Source organism: Corvus cornix, chromosome 4 (assembly GCF_000738735.6).
Source record: "Corvus cornix cornix isolate S_Up_H32 chromosome 4, ASM73873v5, whole genome shotgun sequence".
Lineage (NCBI taxonomy): Eukaryota > Metazoa > Chordata > Aves > Passeriformes > Corvidae > Corvus > Corvus cornix.
The window spans coordinates 56,493,949-56,516,137 of record NC_046334.1 but is presented as its reverse complement, the minus strand read 5'-3'; the positions used below and the strand labels follow the sequence as shown (position 1 = coordinate 56,516,137).

General features: G+C 37.6%; 1 protein-coding gene across 19 annotated transcripts in view; it reads left to right on the top strand.

The window, feature by feature from the left end:
* SLIT2 (slit guidance ligand 2) overlaps positions 1-22,189 on the top strand; it is a 263,309-nt gene that overhangs the window by 192,403 nt on the left and 48,717 nt on the right. For 10 of the 19 annotated variants that reach the window (XM_039550993.1, XM_039550987.1, XM_039550975.1 and 7 more), the window contains 7 exons: positions 1,691-1,708; positions 2,821-2,971; positions 9,023-9,097; positions 14,378-14,521; positions 16,091-16,234; positions 17,380-17,546; positions 18,316-18,448. In XM_039550993.1, the coding sequence (XP_039406927.1) occupies positions 1,691-1,708; positions 2,821-2,971; positions 9,023-9,097; positions 14,378-14,521; positions 16,091-16,234; positions 17,380-17,546; positions 18,316-18,448 (832 nt within the window). The remainder of the gene's footprint in view (positions 1-1,690; positions 1,709-2,820; positions 2,972-9,022; positions 9,098-14,377; positions 14,522-16,090; positions 16,235-17,379; positions 17,547-18,315; positions 18,449-22,189) is intronic. The other 9 variants (XM_039550983.1, XM_039550986.1, XM_039550981.1 and 6 more) reach the window with 1 other exon arrangement.

Here is a 22,189-nt window from a genome sequence, read left to right as displayed (position 1 = left end):
GGATCTTTCTTTATTTTACCTTGCTTGTCAGTGTGTGCACTGTTTTCTTAATAGAAAAAAATATACTCATGTTATATTCATAACAGATTATAAATAACAAAATTAACAAGAGAATAATGCATCTATTGATGAATTACAGTATGTGATTCGCAATCAGGATTTTCTGCCATAGTTTAATATCTAGAAAAATATCTACAATAATTGAATAGGACACCAGTGCACATCTTCTTTCAAATACTACAGGTATATCATCATTCTGAAGTCATCTTAGTTGTTGTCTCTTTAGCTCGTGTGTTTAACAGCTCTTCTCCAAATGCTGTGTGAATTAACACTTACATTTGCAGCAGTCATGTGAAGTTCTTCATGCCCTTATACTAATATGTTGTTTTGAATATGAAGAGAAGACAAAATGAAATACAAAATAAGGCAGCAATTTATCAGCACTGGCATCCACAAAAATGTGTTTTAAAGCAGCATAAAACAGGGGTATTCAATTTCACAAACCTGTAGTACCACTCAATTCCTTAATATGTAGAACAGCTGCCACAGAGTGGCTTCTACCCAACCTTACCAGCACAACTTTTGTTGTGAGTTACAAGTGTTTTCTTGCCAGCAGGTGTCTTCACAGCCTGGTTATAATATGGCCACACATGCAGTTGAGGCTTCTTTAAGTACTCTTTAAAAATTGCTATTCCACGGGGATGCGGGGGGGAAAGAAGAAGAAAGGAAACAATTCAATTAAACAAAATGGGCTATATACCTGCTTCTTGAAATACAGTTCTGTGCTTTCTCTTTCTAGCAGGCTATCAGGTAGATGCTACCTAAAATTATTTTAGTTGTTGAAGGCATTGTCCCTGAATATTTTAATTGTTTAAACTGCTAACAGTGATGTACTCTGGACACAGGAGGAAAAAAAAAAACTTATTTGTAGACTTGTTCATTCGGTATTTGAAAGTGCTAAAAACACTTCTTTATACTTAAGCAGATACTATAAAAAAAATCTTAGCATTTCTTTAAACACTTAAATATTTTTAATATTTGTTTTAAATATGTCATTTGGAGATGTTGCTCTGCGGACGCTATGAAGTGTTATTAAAGTTTCATTATAGTAATTTGGAAGACTAAAAGTTGGCAAGTATTAAATCATTTCTTTGAAAAAAAAATCATCTGCTACCTCCTAGAAATACTCTATAGTAGTTTCATCATATGTATGACTAAAACATTTACAAGTTGTAGATAACATAATATGTGATGACTCTTGGGGTTTTTTCCCCTCCACTGAGCAATCTGTTTCTCCTATATTTGTTTGGTTTATTAAGGATTTAAGTGGCATGGCATGTATATTGGACTCAATGATCCTTCAGGGTATTTTCCAACTCAGAATATTCTGTAACTCCTATATATATTCAGGGAGCAGCTTTTAAAGAACGCATTCAAAATAGTGAAGAATAATTCATGGGAGGCATGATCATCATCCTATATGAAATCTGTAATAAACCCCAATCTTACCTTCATTTTTAAATGCCACTCAAAATGAATTATTCTTTCTTTCTGCTAAAGACAATGGCCCTAGAACCATCTTCTAATCAAACGAAAGTTAAGTGGAGAACACGAGAGCTTAGTTCATGTTTTTGTCTTAATTGGCATTACTCTGTCTTTCTTTCCTTCTTGGCTATCTTTACTTTTGCAGGAGTTCACCATTTTGGCTGTAAGTAAAGTTCAGTGTCTGAACTAAATCACAGTGTACCTCCCAGCCCTGATGCACCTTCTGCTAGTCTCAGTCTTTTCACCTTTGTCCAAGAAGAACCCACAGGTCCTTTTGGCTTCTCTTTGTTTTCTTTGTCACCTACCCTCAGTTCCTTACTGGATGTTTTTTCTTGATATGTTTAGGATGTTTTCTTTGACTGACTCTGGGAAATGGTGGAGGAAACTTTCAATGTGTTTTTTTTTTCTTTTTTTCTTTTTTTTTTTTTAATATATACTGTACTTTTATTTAATCTGTGACAGTGATACTGTTACTGTGGCACTGGACATTCAGTAATAAGAATGCCATGTCATGTAAGCAAGTATTAAACTTCAAATGCTTCTGTGATTTATACCTACTCCTTCCTCTTTTCCCTTGCTCTTATCCTTGGCCTAATGGATGCAGTTTTGATAATGTAGCGAGATTTTCTGTTGTGCTTGATCTAACCATGTGGTTGTGAGGTATGAGTAAAACATGGTTCTGTCAAGCACCATGGAACGTCACGCAGCTTTCTACAGCATGGCAAGCTGCTGAGGCTTAAGTCAGGATCACACATTTTTTAAATTAAAGCTGAAACAGGGCTTTCAATCTTATGTGTTGAGATGATGTGGAGTATTGGGGCTATAAAAAAAAATCAGAGGTTAATGAAGTCCAGTCAACAATACAAATTTGTAACCAGAGAAAGAGAAAAGGTGGCACTCAGGATCTATTTATTCTTGATGCAGAGAAAGAAAACAAATTCTAAAACAAAAAGTGGCATTTGTGTGATGAGCTATAAACAAGGCTAGATTGGCTGACAACATAATCAGCAGAAAGTACAGCTGTGAAAAGCTCAAGTTAATGTTATCCTGCTATGTGAAGTTGGTCTCAGTTTCTTTTTCCAGCATATCTTAAGTCCCTATATTGAACCCTCTCTTGAAGCCCTTGTGTCTGTTCAGTATCACGAAGTTTATCATGCATTTCCCAAGTTGCCCACCCATTATCTGCATTGCAGACGTCTTTTCAACCCTCTCACAAGAAGCAAATTTTATACATTATTGACTTAGTATCTGTGTTTTGACTTGAATCTTCTACAGGCACTGAAGATTACAGATCCAAATTAAGTGGAGACTGCTTTGCAGATTTGGCCTGCCCTGAGAAATGTCGCTGTGAAGGGACCACAGTGGACTGCTCCAATCAGAAACTCAACAAAATTCCTGATCACATCCCCCAGTACACAGCAGAGTTGTAAGTTGAACCCATAAGAAAGGATTATTTACTTACGGAGAAACTAACTAAAACAGTCAAATATAAAACCACGGCTTTACTTTTTTTGAACAGCAAAAATTAAAAGTAACCTCTGTGGTGCACTTCAATGGACTAAATATTCATAAAAATTATTTATGCATTATTTCAATACCCTGTAGCCTTAAAAACCCATGATAAATAAATAAGGTAACTATTCTATGTTTCTAGTTTTTCAGGACCTGAGCAACCCACTTGGATTTTTGAAAGGTAGTGGGGTTTATTTTACTTTTAATTTTTAACTACAGGAGAAAGTAGGGCACCCAGTAACCAGAGGAGTCTGTCTTAAAAAGTGCTACCGAGATGTTTAAACAGACAGAGCTGATCGCTATGCAAAGCACACATTACATTTATCAGGCAGGAGACCAGAGGAAGATAAAGCAGACAAACAGGACAGAGTTGGGTTAAGAAGATGAGATAATAATATAATGAATAGAGATGGGCAGAGAAGAACTCAGAGATTATTACTTGCTTAATAAGTGACATATGGGAATGATTTGTAGGCATTACAACTGGAGTAGTCTTCGAGCAGGGAGTGAAAGATAAAAATAAGACAGCTTTACAAGGCTTCCCCATGTGCAAAGAATACTATGGGAGTGCAGAGGTGGTTGAAGGATTGGCAGAAAGGTAGATGAAAGTGGCTGTCATTGCAGAGCAAAAGTGAAAGGAAATAGCTGGTTTTCCTAGGAGATTCAGTTTAAAGAACAAGGCAAAATGTTGAGGGGAGAAAAAAAAGAGAGTTTGATTTGATATAGTAAAGCAGTATAGAGATGTGGAGACAAGAGTATTGTGATCAAGTTGTCACCCACAGGGGTGAGATGAGCAACAGGATGGCACATCTCTTAGAAGAGCAGTCTACAGCTGGCATCAAAGCAGCAGTATGGCAATGAGATATGAAATAATGAGACTATTGTTAAGTATTTGAATACCTGGAGATGAAAAGGGATTCAAAACTGAAGTATTTTTAAAACACAGATGGAGACTTTTGTCTGTCTCTAAGCTGGGAGAATGAGTTGAACTTAGTGATGGTCTGTGCTGGTTTTGGCTGGGGTAGAGTTAATTTTATTCACAGTGGATAGTATGGGCTTATGATTTGGATTTGTGCTGAACACGAGGTTGATAGTATAGTGATGTTTTTGTTATTGTTGAGCAGGGCTTACACAGAGCCAAGGCCTTTTCTGCTTTTTATGCTGGGAAGGAAGTTGGGTGTGCCTGGGAGGTTGGGAGGAGGCAGAGTGAGGACTGGTGACCCAAACTGACTGAAGGGCTATTCCAGTTCCTGTGACATTGTGCTCAGGATGTAAAGGGGAGGAAGAAGGAGGAAAGGGAGGACATTAGGAGTGATTGTGTTTGTCTTTGCAAGACACTGTTACACATGAAGGAGTCCTGCTCTCCTGGGGATGGCTGAACACCTCTCTGCACGTGGAGAGCAGTGAATTAATTTATTGTTTTTCTTTGCTTGTGTGCTTGGCTTTTTCTTTTACTATTAAACTGTCTTTATCTCTACCCATGAGATTTCTAGCTTTTACCCTTCTGGTTCTCTCCCCGATCCTGCTGGCGGGGAGTGAGCGAGTGGCTGTGTTGAACATGGTATCTTGCTGGGTTTAAACCACAACATGTTCTTATTACAAATCTGAAAATTACAATCAGAGAAAAAATGGATACAGTCTTGGATGAAGGGAGATAGATTTCAGAAGAGAAATACATTTTATGTTATCCAATATTTTGGGATAATTTTTTTTAAATTTAAAAATAAAAGCTGATGGAATAGGTAACAGGTTAAATTGTGGCAGGAGATCATAAAGTAGTGGTTGTAAATACGATAGTTACTGAACCAAGAGATGAGAAATGGAGTTGTTGAAGTGATTAAGCATGTATTGCTTTGATTTTTAGGAGGAAACATGTTTAATTGTCTCTTCTCTGAAGAAATAATAATCTTAATTTAGCATTTTAATTGGTTTTCTCATTCATTTTTTTACATGTGGAAGATAGTGTCAGGTGTTTTCTTTCCGTAATTATGGTTCCTACCTGTTAAATTCAGAAGGAACAATTAAATAATCAAGCTTCATCTACTCTATATCCTAAACACTCAAATTTCAGTCAACAATTTTTTTTTTTACTAAATGTTTGGTTACAGAACTTCTTTCAGAAAACATCCAGTCTTGTTTGAAATGTTAGTGGATTAAAAAATCCACCATTCCCCTGAGACTTTTACAGAAGGTAATTATTTCCTTTCACTTCTGTAAATTTTTTTTTAACTGAGAACTTTTAGTTTGAGATGGAATCTACCACTCTTCGGTTTCCATCATGGCTTCCTTTATAGTTTTTGCCGTTAAAGAGCCCTCTTCTTTCCAGCATTCTATCCAAGTATAAGGGTGTTAAACTGTAACAAAGTCATTATTCAACCTTCTATTTCTATGGTACTTGATAGGCTGTACGGATTGTCCTTCAAGCCATTTGATATAATAAAAATTTCAATAGTCCTGAAAATATTCTAGAGAGGATAGAAAAATTGCTTCTTCATTTTTTTTACTTCCGCTAAAAATCCATTTGCTCTAGCCAAATACACTCTTTTGGTGTTTGCCTCACTGATGCAAAAGTTACAGCTCTTTCTCTTGTTTCCTTCTGTTATTCCTGGTCTTCGATGTGTTGTCTTTGTTGTTCATCTTGGGACTTCCCAGTCTAGTTCTAGGCCCATTCTTTGATTTCCAGTTCACAATATTTACTGGCATGTATGAGAATAGCAGCTAGTTAGCCTTTTTTTTTTTTTACCCACAAAATGTGATATAAAAATACTTGTTAGAGTCAAATTACATTGATGCTTCTGTAGGTGATGAGGAGAGCTAGACTAATTGCTGCAGGATGATGTTTGGAGTTGAATCTCAGCTTGGAAATGAAGATCAAAAGTAAGGAAAAAAGGGGTGTCCAAAGGTAGGCAACAAAGATGGTGAAGGGCCTTTGGGGGAAGCCGTATGAGGACCAGCTGAGGTCACTTGGTCTGTTCAGCCTGGAGAAGAGGAGACTGAGGGGAGACCTCACTGCAGTTACAACTTTGTCATAAGGGAAGAGGAGGGGCAGGCACTGATCTCTTCTCCCTGGTGACCAGTGACAGAGCCAGGAGCTGGACCCGATGATCCTTGGGTCTCTTCCAACTCTGCATATTCTCTGATTCTCTAAAAAAAGTGTCCATTGTGTAGATTGCAACAGTAATAATATCACAGGAAAAAAACCCTATTTCTTCAAAGTAGTTGTTTTTTTTTAAAAATCTGAAAATATTAATGTTGTTCAAGGCAGATACTTAATTTTTAAAGTTAAAAAAAATTATAACTAAACCAACTAACTGCTGTTCTAACTTCCCATTTTGTTGCTTGCTCACAGTCTTCCAGAAAAGCAGTGAAATATCTGTGTAATCTGCCAATTTGATATAAAGTACACGTCTGTAATTGCACCCCAGAAATAAAATATTTTTCAGGTAGCTTTCTAATACATAGGAAAAGTCAGGAAGCATTTCAGAAATCATTCAAACCAAAGTCCCCAGGATAAATGCTAAATAAGAAATAATTTCAGTCTTATATGTTGAATTTTTAAAATGATTGTACAATAGATGATAACCTAACAAGGTAATTTTGGAAAGCATGAATATCACTGCACTATATTGCCTTCCAGGAAAGTTCAGCTATTGTTCAAAAACATGCAATATCTTAGCCATTGTGTTACTAAAACAGGAAAAAGCATCAAATATTCCATCCAAACAGAATGTATAGACATCATCATCAAATGCCTCTGTTTACTTTTTTATTTTGAGAATGGTATTTCAGTACTTTTCTTTGACTAAACCAGATAAATGTAATTTTAAGATCATTTTCTTGATCTAGTGATTGATAGGTAACAACTATAGTTGCTGTCTTTACCAGTGAGGAGCACTGGGCTCAAAAAATAATATTAAGATCCAGAATGGAGATCACATCTGTAAACTTTCCAGCCATGTGTAATAATTTTGATTCCATTGTGTGTGGACTAATTTAAACAAAATAAATACAATTTAAATGAGAATTAAAATTCTACATATGAAATTAGATAGAACTATATAGCACCGGACATACAAGAGTGAGGAAAAACCAGCAAGTAGGTCAAGATAAAAGGATGTGGTTATCATACATATTAAAGATGAAGAAGTGCTATTGGGCACTAATGCAAATTTCATTTCAGGATATAGGTATAGGAATGTAGCATGTAAATTATATTAAATAATTATTGTACTGTACATAGCAGTAGTAAACTATCAGCTGGAATACTGTGTTAAAGGCCTCACTTTTCAGGATGGATATAATTGCTCAGAAAAAGATTCAAGGAGAACAAGAATCATGGAAAAGAAGACTGGAAAGGTTGAGGGCATTTGTGTGAAAGAAACTTGAGGGACAAGCAAAGTAAATTACTTTTAATAGGTAGAAGATTGTTGCAAAGAATAAATGATCAAATTGTTTGCCTTTTTCAATGGGGTTAGAAATGTTTTCAGTAGAGCAAGTATTATTAGAAACAGTAAATGTTTTCATTATTAAGTTATTCTTCTAGATGGTATAGCACTTGAAAAGTATTTGAAGATGTCAACATTTATAGAATGGTCAGTGCTTCTGTTGTTGATAGAGAGGGTAAAGAAAAGGCTGTTTACAGTGAAGTAATTTTGTTAATTGACAATGTGCAAGAATATTTTATATGGTCCCACTAAAAATGATATCAAATCATTCAGATGATTTTTAGAGGTGATAGCATCTTCTGAAATTCATGTTTCTTGTAATTTGGTGTGGTATACGAATGTTTTGTGTATATCCAAAAACTTCTGTCTTCTTTGTTTGGTTCCATATTGAAACTGTTGTACAACCATATCTTCAGATTTACAACCTTAATTTCCCTTCTGGCTATCAATGAGAATGAACAGGAGGGAAGGATGTACAAGCAGCTTTCTTTAATTTTCTAGGGTTTTTTTAAACTTGTCTTGCAGTAAGACAATTCTGAAAAGCATTCTGGGTTTAGAATTATGCTGAATTCCATTTCACGGTGATCTTGTCAGTCATATCTTCTAAAATCTTTAAAGAAAAGCTGGACAGACTCCCTTCCTTAATATTATGGCATAATAAAATAATATTATTTTATGAAAAATAATAACTAGAGCATATAAAGGATCTAAGACTCTTAATTTCCATTTTCTTTCAAGAGAGGAAATAGGGAGTACTGGGTCAATGCAGGTAATTTTTGAAATATAGATGGTCCCCTAACCTAGCTGCTGTTAAAGGTGTACTGTACTGTAAGCCTTGATACCTGTGCAGGAAAGAGAAGTGCCCAGCTAGTATTTGTTGCTCATTGCATATCTTCTTACAGTGCTACAAGTCAGCATTAAATGCTGTCTTAAGCAATATATGTGTGCCAGCTGTAGTAGTATGAAGATAAATCATGGTGAGAGAAGTGTTTTTAAATTCATGGGAAGACCAATGCAGTGGGTACCCTATTCAAAAGAAGAGTAATTATTTCATTCTTGTAAATAGTGTTCTGTGAGTACCTCCAGATGTCTGGCAGACTCCATCTGATATCCTTTAAAGAACAGAAGACTAATCTTCAGTGGTTTATATGTCCTTCTTAAAGACTTTTATTTATAAGTTGCCATGGAATCCTTCCTTAGTTACATTTTTGTTTGAAAAATTAAAAACATCATCTTATATTCCTTTTCGATTTCAGCTATATAAAATTTTGTGATCAGGTTTTAAAAATGTCTTACATATGTCTAAGTTCAACTAATGAGAATGTTCATTCACAGGAATGAGAATGTTCATTCACAGGAATTATCAAAATTAGAAATGTCACTATATAAGGAATTGTTCTTCAGCTACCAGTTAAACATCAGCTATCCAGGGAAACCAAACTGAAAAGTTCACTTAATGTGGAACATTCTGTACCAGTGCCTGAATAATTTTTTTCTGACATTGATGTAATTTCTTTTAGGCGACTAAATAACAATGAATTTTCAGTCCTGGAAGCTACTGGAATCTTTAAGAAACTTCCTCAGCTGCGTAAAATGTAAGTGCAACTTCAATGACCTTGTCTATTCAGATAGTGTATTAGCTCCTTGCTGTGTCTCTCCACCTTTCTTAGTTCTAATCTACGAAAGATTCAGTATATTCCAATCGAAAATCAAGAATGGGTTTAAATTAATCCCTGAGGTAGGTCAGAGTTGGCAGCTCTTCTCTATGGGGCTTGGCACTGCCAGCAACCACTTCTCATGGTGTATAGCTCCAGCACCTTTGTGGCAATGTCCAGCCAGCTGGTCTGTTGTGCAGCCACAGCAGGGAGCTCGCAGTATAAGCTGCTTAGAAAAGATTCCAGTAATCTTTTGTAACTTGCTGTATTACTCTCTAACCAGACAATTTTGCCTCTTACAGCACATTAAGGACATGCCATTGATTCTGTGCTCCATTAAACTGTCATTAGGTGAGGGGAATATCAAAATTAAAATGACTGAAAAAAAGTGGTTTGATAGGTCGTCCATGTAAAGCCATGTTAACAGTTAATATTTTAAGAGGAGTTTATAATTTTACCAGTGCAGTTGTTTCTAAAAATAAGACTATGAAAATCTTTTCTTTAGCCTATGTAAAAGATGTATATGAGGGTAGATCATTTAGTTAGACTTTGTGACTCTGTGCTCAATCGTTTCAGGATTAAATCCAAACATAAATAGTAAGTGAAGAAAAATGCAAGTGGAAATAGATTAGTAGTCACCAAGTGACTACCATTTGTAAGAGATCAGTCTAAATTATTAGCGATCAAAATCTTAAGGGAGCAGTAGTATTGCTTCAACTATTGTTAGCCTTAACCAAATCCTTGCTGGCATGATCACAATTAGTTAAATATTTATTACTGATTTTTTAGATAAAAAGATTTTAAAAATTCCAACAATGTAAAATGAACTTGCCTTTGACCTCTCCACTTGAGTACACCTTGCCACTTTGAATTGGGCTGTGATAATTAGAAAAAAGAATGTAGGAATGTCTGGCCCAACAGTGTTCTGGTGCTATGTAGTAGATAACGCTGTTTTCTTCAATCTTCAAGAATCTCAGATTAGCACTTTTTACAACTACCGTGTACTTCGGAACTATCAAGTATCAATACAAAGCATCAGTGGACAAGGAAGGGGCTATAGATGTCATTCATCAGGACTTCTATAAAGCCTTTGACATGGTCCCCTCCAACATCCTTCTCTCTAAATTGGAGAGAGTTGGATTTGATGGGTGGGCTTAGATGGATAAGAAATTGTTTGGACAGCAGCATCCAGAGAGTAATGGTCTGTGGATCAGAGTCCCACCAGACATCAGTGACAAATTGTGTCCCTTAAGGACCTATATTTAATGTCCTCATCAATGACATAGAGAAAGTGATCAAGTGCACCCTCAGAAAATTTACAGATGACACCAAGCTGAATGGTGCTGTTGCCACACCTGAAGAATGGCATGCCATCCAGAGAGACCTGGACAAGGTGCAGGGGGGAGTCCTGGGAACCTCATGATGTGCAATAGCCCAAGTGCAAGGTGCTGCACCTGGGTCCCGGAAACCCCAAGTATCAATATGGTCTCAGGGATGAACAGAAGAGACTTGGGGGTATTGGTTGACAAGAAGGTCATGACCAGGCAATGTGTGCTTGCAGTCCAGAAAGCCAAATGTGTCCTGGGCTGCATCCAAAGCAGTGTGGGCACCAGGGCGAGGGAGGGGATTCTATCGCTCTACTCCACTCTGGTGAGCTGCATCCAGCTCTGGGGTCCGCAGCACAGGAAGGACATTGACCTGTTGGAGCAAGTCCAGAGGAGGCCACCAAAATTATTAGAGGAATGGAGAGCACATCTCCTACAAGGAAAGGCTGAGAGATTTGGAATTGGTCAGCCTGGAAGAGGGCCTCAGAGTGACCTAATTGTGGCCTTTCAGTATCCAAAGTCAGCCTACAAGGAAGGTGGAGAGAGACTTTTTGCAAGGGCGTGACAGAACGAGGAGGAATGGGTTTAAACGGAAAGAGAGTAGGTTTAGATTAGATATCAGAAAGAAATTCTTTACTGTGAGGGTGATGAGACACTGGGAAAAGTTGCCCAGAGAAGCTGTGGATGCCCCATCCCTGGAAGTATTCAGGGCCAGGTTGGATGAGTCTCTGAGCAACCTGGTATAGTGAAAGTTGTCCCAGCCTACAGCAGTCTGATTGGAACTAGATAATATTTAAGGTCTTTTCCAACCGAAGACATTCTATGATTGCAGGATTCTAGAAAATAAATAAAATGCTTCATGCTTCATACATGCACATGCATACACACACATATGTATATCAGATCTTCATATTTAACCATATTCCTTTTAAGTTGAGGAGGTGTTCAAGACAAAAGAAAAAAAAAAGAATATTAATCAGTCTTGGGGTACCTGTCTGTTGAAACTCCCACAGGCTTTAAAATCTGGTTAATTTAAAAGGCAAAAAAATTTAAAAAGATAAATAAAAAGTTAACTATTTTAATAATACTGCTCCATAACTTCCTAATATAGTTATCAGTTGTTACAACATTTTTTCATTGAGAGAATAACACAGTGACTGCTTAAGCATTACTGGAAAGCAGTGAAGTACTAGTGTTACAGAGACACCAATATGAGTGAATTCTATACTTTTGTGAAGTTCGTATTTCTTTTGGAGGTTCAAGATAGGTGCAAAGATATTTCTGCACAGATGACATTGAAAAATTAAGGCCTAAATGTTTCATTGATTGGATGCTTCATCAGTAACAAAGCATGTGTATGGACTGGAACATTGATTAGCAATGCAACATTAATCTTTAAAATATCTGTGTGAAGTGGGTGAAGTAGTATCTGTGTTACCACAAGAACAAAAAAGATTTTAGGAAACTAAGGGTTTGACATGGACAAGCCATCTGAGATTAGAAACAATTAGTTTCTTGCTTCCAGTCTTCCACAGCACCTTGCAGACTGAACAGCTCTACTGTTAAACTAAATGAAAGCGGTGATTGTGGATGTTGTTTACTTAGACTTTAGCTAAGCCTTTGACACCATATCCCACAGCATCCTCTAGGATAAACTGGTTGTTCATGGCTTGGATGGACTTATACCTCACTGGATAGAAGAATGGCTGGATGGTTGGGCCCAGAGGATAGTGAATGAAGTTAAATCCAGTCAGCAGACCAGTCACAAGTGGTGTTCCCTAGGGCTCAGTGTTACAGCCAGTTGTGTTTAATACTTGTATCGATGACCTGGATGAGAGGATTAAATTCACTCTCTGCAAGTTTGCAGATGATCCCATTTTGGGTGGGAGTGTTGATCTGCTGGAGGGCATGAAGGCTCTGCAGAGGAATTCAGACTGGCCAAGGCCAACGGTATGAGGTTCAGCAAGTCCAAGTGCCAGGTCCTGCACTGTCACAACATCCCCATGCAGTGCTGCAGACTTGGGGATGGAAAGCTGCCCAGCAGAAAAGGACCTGGAGATGCTGGTCGACAGCCTGGTGAACATGAACCAGTGTGTGCCCAGGTGGCCAAGAAGACAAATGGCACCTGGCCTGTATCAGCAATAGTGTGGCCAGCAGTACCAGGGCAGTGATTGTCCCTCAGTGCTTGGCACTGGTGGCAGTGGTTGTTCCTCAATGCTTGGCACTGGTAAGGCCACATCTTGAGTACTTAGTTCAGTTTTGGATCCCTCCCTACCAAAAAGACATTGAGGTGCTGGAACGAGTCCAGAGAAGGGTAACAAAGCTGCTGGAGGGTATGGAGCCCAAGTGTGATGAGGAGCAGCTTAGGAAATGGGTTGCTTAGCCTGGAGAAATGGAAGCTCAGTGGGGACCTTTCAGTCTTTACAACTATCTGAAAGGAGGTTGTAGTGAGGTGGCGGTTGTCCTTTTCTCCCAGATGACAAGTGACAAGATGAGAGGAAATGATATCAAATTGCAGCAGAGGAGGTTTAGTTTGGTTTCTCCATGGAAAGAGCTGTCAAGCAGTGGAACAGGCCACCCAGGGAAGTGGTGGACTTGCCATCCCTGGGGAATTTAAAAGGTTTAGGGATACCTTTTTGTAATGGACTTGGCAGTGCTGGATTAAATGCTTGGACTTGATGATATTAAAGGTCCTATCCAACCTAACTGATTCCATGATTGTATCCTTCCTCACAGGCAAGTTGTAGGTTACATTTCAGTTGTAGGTTCTATTTCAGGTTAGAGAGAGTAGTCAGCACTAAAGATTAAGCCACAACTTCTTGGGGTTTTTTCTAAGAAATAGTATCTTTCTTGTTTTGAATGATTTAAACACTATTCTAAAAATTGCATCAAATAATGTTTGATTTTCTTCCCAATACCATTAATTCCATCAAAGAGTCTTTAGCTTTACTTCCATTCACTTTGTCTCAGAGAGTTTTTAAGACCTTTTGAAAAATCGCTAGTGTATTATAACACTATTTAATGTGTAGCTATGTACTTCTGTAATATGTGTAAATAATGATATGAAACAAACAAAACAAAAGGAGACTAACATGAAAATATCTAAGAAAATGTGTGCTGTTGCGTATGTATGCTTTTGTGTATATATAGTACAGATCCTACACATTTGGGATGTAATTTCCATATTTCAACTAAAATCGTAACTACTAAATACTTTGGCAATATTTTAGGTCATTTTCCCCACATTTTGATCCACTTTGCATGCAAATTGCAGATAAATGAACTATCTTGCTTATAAACCCTGCCTTCTAACTAATGTCACAAATTATTAACATTTCATGTACTGTTTACATTCACACATTTCCTTTACATATGTTGCTGTTTATACTGTTTTCCTATATTTGTCTATCAAGCTAAAATAAATCAGAGAGGTTAGTTGTGCTGAACTCATACAGTATAATTTTGTTATTAAATTCATCTAAAAATACTACAGAGGCTGGAGACCTGAAAATATATAGTTAGAGATACGATTCAAAATTAGGAAAATATGTTCTTGTGGGACTGCAGCATGGGTTGGGTAATTGCCATTATTTAAAAACATCTTCCAAAGATTACTTTAAAAATCCTTGCTTCTTTAATTAGAAGGGCATACAAATTTTTTTACTGGTTTGAAGTTGAATGGTATATTTATATTTTGTGCTTTTACACAAAAACTTGACTGTTGCATCAAGATTGCATTTGATGATCTTGGAGGATATTAGTGGGCCTTAGTGGAAAACTAAGATTCTAAGTTTGTCTTGAAATTTATGCAGTCTGCAGCATTTAACAGTTAATTTAGGATATTTATAAAAGAAAATCCTCTCAGTTCTTCTCTGTTTCTGTTCATGCGTAATAGAAACCTGAGCAATAACAAGATTACAGATATAGAAGAAGGAGCATTTGATGGAGCCTCTGGTGTGAATGAACTCTTGCTCACAAGCAACCGCTTGGAAAGTGTTCAACACAAAATGTTCAAAGGACTAGAAAGTCTCAAAACACTGTAAGTATATTTATTTCAGTGTTTTTATTCTTCTTTTCTCTCCAGTATTTTTGAGAATATTATTGTATCTGTCCTAAAAAAAATTATTTTGGAGAATTAGCTATGGATTATTCAAGCATATTTTAGTTTTTGTTCCTATTTTACAAGAAGCTATACATTGTATTAATTTATTAATTATTAATTATGGGTATAATGAGTCCTCTAAAGCAATGAAGCAATTGAGAATGGGTAAACATCCAACTTCAGAAATGGAAATGGGAATAATCATCAAAGTAACAGAATTTTGCACGGGAATTACACATTTTACGTAATGGAGTCTGATTCATTTCAGCTCAGCCATTACTGGGAATTGCTGGAGGAGGAAATTGTTCTAGTGTGTATTGAAATGTGGGAAATGATTCTCTCCTAAGTAATTTTTCTGTCATTTCAACAGTGAGGGCAAGATTAAAAGCACTATATCTTGAACTAATTTCATTCTTTCCATGAAGCAGTTTAGTTCTTTCCACTCAAAAAAGGAGTTTATGCAGTCTGCAGCATCTTGGCCTTCTTCAGAGAGCCTGTCCTCCTGATCTGCAGGCCAGAGCCAAGATTAAATGGTCTTTGGGGTTTCAGCTGTCCACAGACATTAGGTATTTTAAATAAAGCACGTCTACAGTTTCTAACCTTGTAGTTAAAGCTGCTAAAATTTTTTAAAGCAGCTAGTCCTAGACAAGAGCATGGGGGAAAATTGCCGTCTTTCGGTGGACAGAGAGGAGAACAACAGACTTCAAAGCTCTTAAGTTTTATAGAAATTCGAGAGATTTTAGAATAGCTTAGGATTCTGAAAGCTGTACTGTCTTAGAGTCATGCTGAGGAGGAGTCAGGGTAGCTTGATTTTATTTGAATGAAATGCTTCTGAATGCAGTAGAAGTGGTTTCTGGAATTTGTCCTAAGGAAAATGAAGTGAAAGGGGCTTGAAGAGGAGGTCAGCTGGTACATGCCTCCGCTCTATATAAATAGCAGTTCTGGAATCATCAGCCTTGGAAATATGAAGAGAGGGCTGCTGTGTTTCTCTAATTTGGGGAATTGTGAACAGTTTCATTTCTTGTCAATTAAAAATTCATAATTACTGCTTCTCGTATTGAAAGAACAAGAAAAAACCACAAATGCCATGGGGAAACTGGAGTAGGCTGCCAAAGAGGTTGTGGGGTCTCTTCTGGAGATACTCAGAAGCTACCTGAACACAATCTTGAGTAACTCTCTAGGGAAAAGCTCTAGGGAACCCTGCTTGAGCAGGGAGGTTGGACCAGATGATCTCGAGTGGTCCTTTCCAAGCTTACGCATTCTGTGATTCTGTGAAACACACCTTGCCTTTGTGAAACTGACCCACCTGTCTTCCAGCCTGCTCCACACACATTGCACTCAGTCTCTTCAGTGAGGAGACAGGCAGCACAGGGGTCACTGCACTGGTGGTCTCTTCACTGGCAGCAGCCCCTTTGGAGTCATACCTCTTGGTCCTCACTCCAGCAGCCACTTCAGCCCCGGTCCTTGCCCAGGCTAAGCTGAAAAATGCTGATCCTTCTTTCTCAGGATGCTGAGGAGCAACAGGGTGAGCTGTGTGGGAAACGACAGCTTCACAGGGCTGAGCTCTGTCCGCCTGCTCTCTCTGTATGACAACCAGATCACCACTGTGGCGCCCGGCTCCTTCGACACGCTGCATTCGCTCTCTACGCTGTAAGTCACGTTCTTCTTTTACCATAACCATATTTAAATCTCTGACCTTTGGGGGGCATTTCCCTTAATACTTTGATGTGTAATTTCACAGCACATGGTAAAGTTAAGGGATAAAAAGATTTCATAGAGGCAGTTTTGAGAAATTTTATTTTATGGACCACCTTGGGCACATGAAGAGTATGTTTTCATGGTGCCCTTTGATACAGTGTTAGACTGGTTTCCAGAAGTGTCCGAGAAGGCAGGAAAAACACCCTGGTCAGTCCCCTCGTGGAAGCCCACTGATCTAAACCAGTGTAGAAAGCCACATTTTGGGTAGACAGCACACAATCACAGCTGGTCAGATTACCATGTTGTCTGTCCTTCTGCCCTGTGCCACAAAGTTACTAGCTTAAATTTCCTTGGCCTGCTGAGAATCTTAATTCATATGTGTTTAATAATGAAGCTTCAGTCATATTTTCTATAAAAAGAAGCATCTTTTTTTTATTTAAATATTGTATAATTTAAGGGAAGTGCAAAGAGTAAGCAAAGCTGCCACTCAGTTTCGTGAAGAAATGCTGGTTGTAGGTAGCATCATTCAGGAAAGTACTTAATCCCCTTTTTACATGAAAAGTGACACTTCGCACCCAGTTACTAATTTTGCATATTAAGGATGACATGTTTATAAATAATAGAATTGTCGATAGGTTTGTGGTGAAATAAGGAAATGCCAAAAGTACTGAGGTTTTTAGAAGTAAATTCATTTTTGTAACTGGCATGTAATCAACTTAGCTGTCATTTCAGATAGGAAACTTATTCTCTGGAGCAAATAAAAGATGGAAATCTTGAGATGATAAATTAATGGAATAGCTGTTGTCAGGTTAAAGCTAATAATGTAAAGTAATCAGCCTCCATCTCTATATGAAATTATTGCATTATTGGTACAGAGTGGCTTGACATGCAGTCAGGTCTTTGACAGTTTTAAATTATTTCTGAACAAGCTGTATCAAGATTCACCACACAGAGCCTAAATTACACCTTTCACCTATGGTTTACATGCAGTATTTTTTGAAGAACAGTGTATTAGGTATGCTTTTTTGAAAATAGAAGTAGAATCCTTAGGATGAAAGGGTGGTGTCATCTGAGATAAATTTTCCTGTGGTTCTCAGAAACCTCTTGGCCAATCCCTTCAACTGCAACTGCCATCTCGCATGGCTTGGAGACTGGCTAAGGAAGAAACGCATTGTGACGGGGAACCCTCGCTGCCAAAAACCCTACTTCCTCAAAGAGATTCCTATCCAGGATGTGGCAATTCAGGATTTTACATGTGATGATGGTAAGGAAATCAATATTTGAACCTTTTATAATTTCAGCTTTCATATAGATAGCTGCATGACTCCCATAGATCCCAAAATATTGCACTTTAAAGGCCTTCATGCTCAGTTTCTATGTCAGTTTAAAAATTTTCCACTCATTTTTGGATGATCAGCAAGCACGGGCTGTTGTACATATGCCTTCTAAAGTTTTTCTCGCCTATGTTCTGTACTGTAATTAATAATTTAGAAATAGTATAAAGAAATTGATCAAATGTTATAGTTCAGATGAGAATATTTTCAAACACCAATGCTTGAATCAAGCACACTTTCAGGTTACTTGATCAAATAACATGACATCTTATAGCTTGTGGCTTCATTAACTCTTAATTAAAAGAAATGCTGCTATCTTGTATCCCTCACATATACTTCCATTTACTGCATTATTGATTTGTCAATTTTCAAGGCTGTATCTTTTTTTAAAGACATTGTTTTTAATACTTTATTAATGTTATTGTCTTTCTTTTCAAGATTTATTCTTTCTTTAATGATTTTTTTCCCTTATAATAACATTCTTACCTAATAAAACAGCATTGTACTAAGTAAAGCATCACCTGAAATGTAAATTCTTGGAGTGATGGTTTACACAGATGATGTAATTTTTTTCCCTATCGAGATATTATAATGTAGAAATATCATGTTGGCTTAAAGAAAATCCAGTTGGGCTATTATTGCTAATACTGAAGTGACATTTATTAGCAATATTAGCATCTGTTTGTTTTTATTAACCAGGAAATGATGACAATAGCTGCTCTCCCCTGGCCCGCTGCCCTGCAGAATGTACTTGTCTGGACACAGTAGTTCGCTGCAGCAACAAAGGTCTGAAAGCCTTGCCTAAAGGCATCCCAAAAGATGTAACTGAACTGTAAGTGGCACACTTTTTTTCTCTTTTATGAAAATTAATGTCAGATTTTTATTGTCAGGGTCAAGAATGAGGTCAAGAAAAGAAAATGAAGAATTGAATTTAGTAGATGAGTTGAAATTTGTTAATCCACTGCTTTATAAAGACTTTCACATTATCTTGAGAAACTTGAGGTTAAGTCTGAATTAGCAATGCTTTGTAAGTCCCAAACCACTCTTAAGAACTATCTGTTACTGAAAAGCTTTAAAAATATATGTATATAAAATTGTAATCATAATTTATATCCCCAGCACTGAACAATTGTATAACCACGTGTAGATGATATGTTACAATGGGTTAAATTAGGGGCAACAGTGAATCTGATTAAACTCTGGTCACTGGTTAGGAAGGAATGAAGTTCAATTACACGAGAAAGCAAAAAGAAAATAATATGAATGTGTTTTCATAATGAACATCTTTATTATACCTCTAAATCAATACTTTTTAACTCCAAATCAAGCACCTTAATCCTCTAAATCAATAGCCTTCATCTCGGTCAGGGAGTTAAAAACACCTGGACAGTGGCTTTATGGTACTAAGGAAGTGGCCTGGGAAGGGTGCTCTCCTGGTTTTGTTGCATGTTAATAGGAGGTCTTGTGAGTAAAGTGGCATGTGGTGTCTGCGTTGGCCACAGTGGTCATAAAGCAGTTGAGTTTAAAATCTCTGTTGACAGGAGGAAAAGTGCCAGCAAAACTTCAACTCTGGATATGAGGAGAGCAGACTTCAGGCTGCTCAGGGAACTAGCTAGATCTCCATGGGAAATGCTTTGGAAGGTACTGAGGTACATCAGTGCTGGTCACTTTTCAAGTATCACCTGTTAAGAGCTAAAAAGCAAGCAATTAGAAGATGTCAGAAGTCAATCAGGTGAGGCAGAAGGCCAGCTCGGCTAAGCAGGGATCTTCTGGAGCTAAGGCAAAAAAGAAAAGTGTACATCCAGTAGAACCAAGGTCGGGTGACATGGGAGGAATACAGAGGTGCTGCTCATCAGCGTAGGAAGAAAATTGGCCCAGTTAGAGTTGAAGCTGGCCAGTACTGCTGGGGACAATAGACAGAGCTTTTTAAAATATCTTAATAGCAAAAGGCAGTCCAGAAATAACACTGGTTTATTTTTTGATGAATATGGTCACCTCACAAACAGGGACAGCAGAGAAAGCAGAGATGTTTACTGCTTTCTTCACTTCGGTCTTCAATACCAATGATCGGCTCTGAGGGTTCCAGTGCCCTGAGCTGGAGGACCATGACTATGAGAATGATTAACTCCCAGCAAACCCCAAACTTGCACAGGATTTGCTGCTCCTGCTGGCCTTCTCTAAGTCTCTGGGGTCATCCAAACGTACTCAAAGAGATAGCTGTCATTGCAAGGCCTCTCTCAATGATTTCTGTATATTCTTGGTAATCTGGAAGAGGTCCCAGTCAACTGGAAGCTGGAGAATGTCCCAATTTTTGAGAAAGGCAAGAGGGTTGACCCTGGTTACTACAAACCAGTCAGTTTCACTTCAGCGTGAAGTAAAATTATGGCAAAGAAAGGTTATTTTTGAGAGGGTGGTCAGACACTGGAACAGGCTCCCCAGGGAAGTGGTCACAGCACCAAGCTTACCAGAGTCCAAGAAGTGTTTGAACAATGCTCTCAGGCACATGGTGTGACTCTTGGGGATTGTCCTGTGCAGGGCCAGGAGTTGGACTCAGTCCTGGGGTGCACTAGAAAAAGTGTAACCAGCAGGTCAAAGGAGGTGATCTTCCTTCCCTATTCAACCCTTGTGAGGCCACTTCCAGAGTATTGTGTTCAATTCTGGCCTCCAGAGTTCAAGAAAGACAAGGAGTTACTGGAGAGGGTCCAGTGGAGGCCAAAAAGATGATTAGGGGCTGAGAATCTCTCCTATGAGGAGGGACTGTGGGAGCTGGGCCTGGTTAGTCTGGAGAAGACTGAAGGGATCCCATTAATACATACAAATATCTCAAAGGCTGGTGTCAACAGGATGGTGCCAGACTCTTTTCCATGGTGCCCAGCAACAATACAAGGAGTTATGTCCATAAACTAAGCCACAAGAAGCTTCACCTCAACATGAGGAAGAAGTTCTTTACATCGACGGTGTTAGACCACTGGAAAGGCTGCCCAGGGAGGTTGTGGAGTCTCCCCCTCTGGAGCCATTCAAAACCTCACTGGATGTGTTCCTGTGTTACCTGCTCTAGGTGACCCTGCCTTGGCAGAGGGGTTGGACAGGATGATTGCCAGAGGTCCCTTCCAGTCCTAATGATTCTGTGATTTTGTGATGCTTCCAACTTAGAATATTCTATGATACAGAGATTGTGATAGTTTTGTGATATTTCAAAAATACTGGTTTTAATAGTATGTCTTCCTTTTCACATAGGCAGTTTTATAAAATCTGGGATATTTTATTAATCTCGATACATTTTTTTCTATGAGAAAAATTGTTAAGATTGCATTTCATGAAAGATACGATTTGAATATGCAGGTGAACAGTAACAGATATAAAAAACAGCTTGCTACCTCATGTATTGTTTGAAGATATTAACTGAATAAGCTACTCATAAGAATATATGAGCAAATTTTTATGCATTATGAAAGGGAAAATATGAACCTAAAAATTGAGATATTAATTTATTTAATTCTTGATCAGATAGGTCACAATATCGAAAAATAAAAAGAAATTATTTATGAGAAAAAATGTTGGTTTGTGTTACATATGACAAGTATTTAATAATGTTTCATAATGCCTGGTTAATATAGTGCTTTTCCAGGAAACAGCATAACTATGTTTCATAAGTCATAATTTTACTGTTTTATGGTTTGGTATTGTATAGAAGATTCTGAGATATCCATCATTAGTCTGGTGCTTAATAGCATCCAAAAGTCTTTAGCCATTAATAAATTGAAATTATTAAGAACTCAAATTAGCACACACATATATAAAACTATAACTTCATTAGGTTTTGGGTTTGGTATTTTGGGGTTTTTTCCTCAAAGAGATGACTTTCTTGAATATAGTTCAGTATAAACACAATTTGGCAGTATAAGGTTATCAAAGCAATGTAAAACAAAGCAGATAAAGAGAGATACTTTTGGAATCGCAAGTGGAACCCTGTGACTGAAAAGCCATTTGTGTACAATTTTGTAAGCTTTAGTTAGTGTCTAAGCATGCAATTTGGCATATTTTTCAAAAGGATAATGGAGGTGGTTCCTGTTAACAGTTGCATACTGATTGATTCTTCTTGCTCTTTAGCATGCATGGCTCTTCTAACATGCACTCTTCATGTGTTTTATAAAATATCTTAATAATGCTTCATTTGAACAAGGAGGAATTTTATCAGACAAGTGGATACTTGTAGTACTTCAGTTCTAATGAAGCTTAATAATATAACCTAATTTATCTGTTGATAAAAGAATTTCCTCAGAATAGTTACTACTTCAAAAATTTTAAAAGTTGGTTTGGTTTTCTTAATAATTAATTATATGAGCCCATGCTCTATTCACCACCATTAACATAGTGTAAGTATAAAGCTTGTTGAGACACATTTTGGATTTGGCAAGCAGCCCTAGAAAGGCATGGTCCAAGGAAAAAAAAAGGAAGAAAGAAAGAAAGCTTTTTTATTAGATGTAGATGGTTATTTCGTGAAGCTTAACTGTGTTTCAGCTCATCCATTTAGTCAAGACAAAAGTTTCCACAGATGCTACAACATACGTAA